This window comes from Cryptomeria japonica, chromosome 2 (assembly GCF_030272615.1).
Source record: "Cryptomeria japonica chromosome 2, Sugi_1.0, whole genome shotgun sequence".
NCBI classification, from domain to species: domain Eukaryota; kingdom Viridiplantae; phylum Streptophyta; class Pinopsida; order Cupressales; family Cupressaceae; genus Cryptomeria; species Cryptomeria japonica.
In genome coordinates, this window is record NC_081406.1 from 177,438,240 (window position 1) to 177,444,526 (window position 6,287).

Below are 6,287 nucleotides of genomic sequence, written 5' to 3' on the forward strand. Positions count from 1 at the left end.
GATGAGTTGGATGGGGATAGAGTTTGGAAAATTGGTAATGATCTTATGGGCATTATGGGGTAGTGGGAAATGGTGGGTGGAAATTTTACTGACACGGACTCTATGATAAAGAATCCGGGTAGCAAGCATGAGCTTGAAGAGGTCAACAAAACCTAGGGGGGCCTTAAAAACAAAATTGAGGAGGTCAACTATGCTTGCAGAGATGTGGCTAGCAAGGACAATGCCTCCCTATAGGCTATCCATGATGAGATAGAAATGAGAAGGGTGAAAGAGTGATGGCACATGGATTCCTTTCCCATGGAATCCGGCCCCATTGCATTGATGATTAAGGCTAGCCGTGACTCTGCGTTGCTCTCCTAAATGGTTCTGGGATTAGTTCAAGTGAAAAAATTATTTTTTCAGATAAAGTGCTTAGTTTGTGTCAAGATTGGCAGGACAAGGATACCCCCAAGTAGTAGGCCATCACTTGGTGCCTGTGCGCGAGAGATGTTTTGTGTTTTGGTGGACCTACATTTTTTTAATATTTTTTTTCTACATGTTGGTTTTTTAGTTTAGGTGTTGGTTGTCTGTTCTCCCTGCTAGGTTTTTTGTTGTGTTTGGTAGGGTTTTTTTTGGTTGGTTGTGCATCCCTCAGCCACTCTTGGTGTCGCTTTGTGGTTATGCATTGGTACAGGCCTATCCCACCTTTATTAATGAAAACAATATGGGGGAAAACCATCCTTGCTGAGAACTCTATCTCAGAAGCATGACTGAGATTAGGTCAAAGTAACAGCTTGGTTAGAAGAAAAATTTGGAACAGTTACTTGAATTGAAGACCCTAGAAGAAGGCTTTGGCTTGAAAGAAACCTTCCGAGATTAGATTTGAGGGAAGGGGAATCGAAAAAGGACACTGTGAAGACTACCAATTGAGAATTCTTGGTTGGCCTCTAAGAAGGAGCTTCTTCAAACATTACAAGAGACATATTTATGTATTTCATTATAGAGAAAGAGGCTAAATTTGATGCAAATGAACATAGATTAGAGTTACAGAACGAATCATTAAACACCCTTATTTCTTCATTGTGGGTGGCGTGATAGGCTGAGGTGAAATGACCCAGATTATCCATATGCTCATCCACTATGGTTAACTTATTTCTATAACAATTTGTTGAACCCAACAATCATATTTAGATTTAATAACAATAGATTGAAAAGAATTTTATATAGATCAAGAAGAAGACAAAACAAGAGTAGAATATTTGCGTGTTCTAACGGATGGAGATCGCACCTCAGAAAAATTCCCATCTGATTTCCTAATGTTTGAATGATGTCCAAATCTCAATATTCCGATGGGAGAGAGTGCCAAAATACCCAGAAGAGGGAAAAATTTATTATGGTTAAATGGGGGTTAAAATTAGGTACCCATGATTGAGTAAACAAGCCAAGACCCTCAAAAAACCAAGATTTGCATCTATGAGTACAATCTTGATCAGACTTAATAGAAAATATCATAATAAAAAATCCATTACCATTATCGTTATAAAAAAAATCATTAACCCCAATTTGAAAGCTTATTAATATTTGGAGAGAAATTCCAGATCTTACCAATAAGAGCCCTTCTTTGAAGCTATGAGAGATATCTTGAAACTCGCTCCTCTAAAAATGACACTTTAAATACCTCAATGCCCTCCCACTGACCAATATTTTGAGAAATAAGAGGCTTCTCATAAACCAAAGGACAGATTGGTTCATTACTCACTCACCTTTTAAGATCCAACGTTTTTATACTTAAATTAAATATTAATTAAAATTCAAGTTATATTATGATTAATTGAAATATTTAAAGCTAGTTTATAGTTTTTTAAAATTTTGATTAGTAATAAATATTATATGTATTGTATTTTATATATTTTCAATCCTAAATTGAATCATTATATAGTTAAAATAAGATTATATAATTTTGGTTATAAAAAAATAAATAGCTCTTAAATTAATTTAATGCTTTCTAATTAATTATTTTTATAATCATATCTTAATTAAAAATATAAAATAATTATGATTCCAACTTAATCTCTCTAACTATAATTATAACAATAAATTTATTCTTAAATATAATATTTTATTATAATTATCTAAAAAGATTATAAATATATTTGAACTATTTTCAACTTTGCTCTTAATCTTTATTCTACCTAATTATGCCTCATCTTAATTTTAATCCTCATTAATTTTGATTCCATAAAATTAAAAAATTTAAATATTATAAAAATAAATGAGATAGAGTAAAATCTAAGCATTACTAAAGTCAAACAATAATTCATTTCAATTAATCGAACAAGATAGGTTGATCAACTATTAAAATGATTTTAAATACAATAGTAACATCTATGCCATGAGTAGCTTGTAAGGAGCATTATAAATGGAAGAATCATGTCACACATTCAATCAATGCAACGACGATACAAACCAGTCCCCTTGTACGATGTTGTCACTGAATAATGCAATAATAAGACAGAATTCTTTGAAGAGGCCCAACTAAGTGCTGTAGGGGACGTTTATGCATCCACTCCAAGCACTTTTGGAATGAACATAAACCTTACCATATTGGCTGGTCAATCTCTAATTAATCAACGTTATTAATATTTTGGGAACATAAAGTTATCATTTAGCTGAAAAGAAGACAGAGCGACATGGCATGAATTGTGCTGTTTGCTGCTACACTAATTAGCTGTGTGGCTCACCAACACCCCGAAATGTTTTTTTATTAAAAGCTCTACACAAAAATTCTAGCATAAGGTGTGACTGGAATGGAAGAAAGAAGTTCAGATGTTTATTCCAACACCATGGCCATTGGAATGGTCATTCACGGAAAGTACAAAAGATGCGCTCTGTTTATCCCTCAACTTCTTCATTATGTGATTCGTTATCTCTATGCAATTTGTATTTTCTGTTTAATCTGCTGTAAGCTTAATTTTTTTCTGTTTTCTTAACATTCTCATCTCGAAATATTTCTCCCCATTATTGTTGTTCCCGCCACTTTGCTTCCGAGATTTTACGAAAGGAATTTGCAAGCAAACAAATATGTTTCCAAGATGGTAGAGGGGAATCATCACTATTCAATAGCTCTGCACTGCGGACTGAACATGAATGATCTGATGTTAAGTGATTGACATTAAGCTTTCTGTTGATTAAAAAATTTGGATAAAATAAGAAATTTTAATTTTTTTGTTTGTCAAATTTGAATCGTTTTAAATGAATCTATTATTTATAAAACTAGTTGAATGAACATAATAAGGATAAGACTGGATACCCTCAATTTCTGATTTCTTATCATAATTGATTGATCAAGTATTAAATGTTTTAGGCATCCAAATAATACTGACTTCAAATCTTCTATAATTAAAAATACTATTAAAAACCAAACAAAAATCATAATAACATCTATACTCTTTAATCCAACGATAATACAAACCATTCCACGAATACAGTGTTATCAGTAAAGAATACAATAATAAGACAATTCCTTGAAGATGCCCAACTAAGTGCTGTAGGGAACGTTTATGCATCCACTCCAAGCACTTTTGGAATGAATATAAAACTTACATTGCCTTGTTGTCCACAACTGCAATGCTATTAATATTTGGAGAACATAAAATAATAATTTAGCTATAAAAAAAAAACACAACGAAATGAAATCTATTAGTTGGCAAAAACACAGCTAAATCTTGAATTGCTGTGTTTACCACTACATAAATCAGCTGTGTGGCTCACCAACACCCGGATATGTTTTTTAATTAAAAAGTCTACACAAAATTCTAGCGTAAGGTGTGATTGGAATGGAAGAAAGAAGTTCAGATGTTTATTCCAACACTATGGCCATTCATAGAAAGTGCAGAAGATGCGCTCCGTTTATCCGTCAACTTCTTCTCCTTGGAGAGTCGTTCAGCCATTCTGGCAAGTGGAAATGATAGTTATGGTGAGAACAAAATGAAAGGAAACTAGGATCTGAAAATACAAGGAAGAGTTAGAGAGTTATGGGAAATACTTAGTCAATGCCATCCTGTTTGTGTAGTCGTTCTTCACTGTCTCAGGACGCCCAGTCTCCAAATTTAAACTTCTAACAGGCTTATCCAATAGTTCCTGGCCTTTCTTCACAAGATTCCTCAGGTTCTCATCCGTACTGAGGTCCATCTTTGCTTCGCTTCCTTTTAGTTGCCATTCCTACAGTATGAAAGCGCACATGTTAACCATACAGAAAATTACAGCAGAAACATGGTCTGTAGAATTATAGATCTAGAGGCCTTATCGTTTCAAGGAACATTATTGGAAACTATGAAAAAGACCTGGAGTCTAAGATAGTTTTCTTTGACATGATGGAGCATCAAAGCTGTATGAATGTTGACCATGTCTGAACTTGCATTCATGATAGATTCTATGAGAGGCGTTCTTCCATCGTGAGTAATCCACTTCAAGCTTCCCCATGTGGCAGCCTTTTTTGCGCCCCATTCAATACCCTCTTCTAATCCCGTTCCAAGAGAAAGTACAATAAAGTGGTCAAGGTGCTCCTGTAAATAACAACCTCTGGTTAACATAGTTGAGCTTCTAATTAATATTTCCCAGCATCAAGCATTCGTTTTATATGAGATGTTTATTCTAAATAGTATCAAAATACAATACAATACAATACCTTTTTGTCTACTATTCTTGTATCCTGATGAACTGCTCGAGTGACTAAGTTCATTGCTATCAAGGTCTGCATAATTAGAAAATTGTTGTGAGAACCTTATAATAGTTTATTGATGTGAAATAAAAATCTGATCAAAATCTCTACTCATAATACAAGCAGGCATTACAGGATTATTAGCCGCTACTCCTCCATCTACTAAGTTAAAAACTTGGGTCTTTCCGTCACTGGAATTTGTTGTAAACTGGTGAGATGGAAAATAGGTAGGAGCTGCAGTTGTGGAGAGGCATACGTCCATTAGATGTGGATTCTTCAGCGGATCTACTTTCGCCTGCACATATCATCGTAAGAATCATCCTCGTCTATTCTTCATCTTCATAACTCAAGATCATCCTATAAAATAAAATGAAATACCTCATGACTGGCGAAAATTGTAGGAAACTGCGTCTTGATATCGAAGGTGGGTATCACCAGGTTAGTAGCCGTATCACACAGCCGTCTTTCGTGAAATTTCTCTTGTTCTAAGATATCGACCAGATGTTTGCCATTGTATTTGGGACCAAAAATGCCGTGAAAAATATTCCATTTGCTACGAGTCCAACAACAAGAGAAGTTTTGCGTAAACACAACAAATACTTATTGCAAGAGAATTTTACTCCAAATATTGCAATCACTTGCTACTAACCTTGGTTGAGGAAATATCAAACTCGCATTCTTCAAGTAGAAATCTTCAATTTTCTGGGTACTAAAAGGACGATTGTGTTTGTGGTCATTCGGGTCTATAGTGGCTAACATTGTGGTGATGAGACCTCCAGTGCTGGTAACTGCCATTATATTGAAATAATCTGCTAGTCTGGCATCTTCCCCATCCAATTTCTGATAAAAACGAAGCATTTCAGTAAGTAATACATTTGTGCAAATAAAACTATATGAATTGTGCAGCTAAAGAATACAATTTATAAACTGTACCTGCAACTGGTGCTCTAAGAATTTGAGCAATTGCACAGGAATAAGACCCCGTACTCCTCCTCCATCGACACTCAGGATTCTAGCACCCACGTCCCCCGAGACATCGATTGGAAGAAGCTCCTGATTCGACATCGATTGCAAGAATTGGAAGAATGTATGGACAGACTTACAAGGAATTAGCTATATTGAATTTGCCCCTACAATAACTATGCATATATAGAGGATAGATGGAGCTTACGAGCACATGGTACATGGCTCTATATAAAAACATGTTAAACAATCATTATCCATCGGTCTGCGAGCAGCCCGAAAATGCCATAAACAAACCTTTCTTTTCACGTCTCCACCTTATCATCATCGAGAATTTAAATTAAAGTATGTTTAATGTGACATTACACTGTTCTCGGGTCTTTTTCGTTTCCTAGCCGTCGGCTATCTGGTAAAAAATATTTTGCCGAATTACACTATGTGTCGTGTTTCAATTTTATTTGACGGATAAAGTGGGACAGTTACGTGTTTCCTTAAAAATTACCTTGATGCCAGGTATTCCTATTAAGATGAATCATGCGCACTATATATTTTAGTCTTTAGCATTTGAAGTCGAGTAAATTGATATAAACATGGTTAATGATGCCTATTTTAGTCTTTAGGATAA

General features: G+C 34.8%; 1 protein-coding gene across 1 annotated transcript; it reads right to left on the bottom strand.

Moving 5' to 3' along the window:
- Positions 1–3,830: 3,830 nt before the first annotated feature.
- LOC131051940 (patatin-like protein 2) lies at positions 3,831–5,764 on the bottom strand. The gene is made up of 8 exons (XM_059213588.1): positions 5,633–5,764; positions 5,349–5,539; positions 5,078–5,252; positions 4,833–4,994; positions 4,667–4,732; positions 4,323–4,544; positions 4,025–4,200; positions 3,831–3,930 (listed from the first exon to the last, which is right to left on the bottom strand). Exons 1-8 carry the CDS (start codon positions 5,762–5,764, stop codon positions 3,831–3,833), a joined length of 1,224 nt encoding a protein of 407 aa, XP_059069571.1.
- Positions 5,765–6,287: the final 523 nt, after the last annotated feature.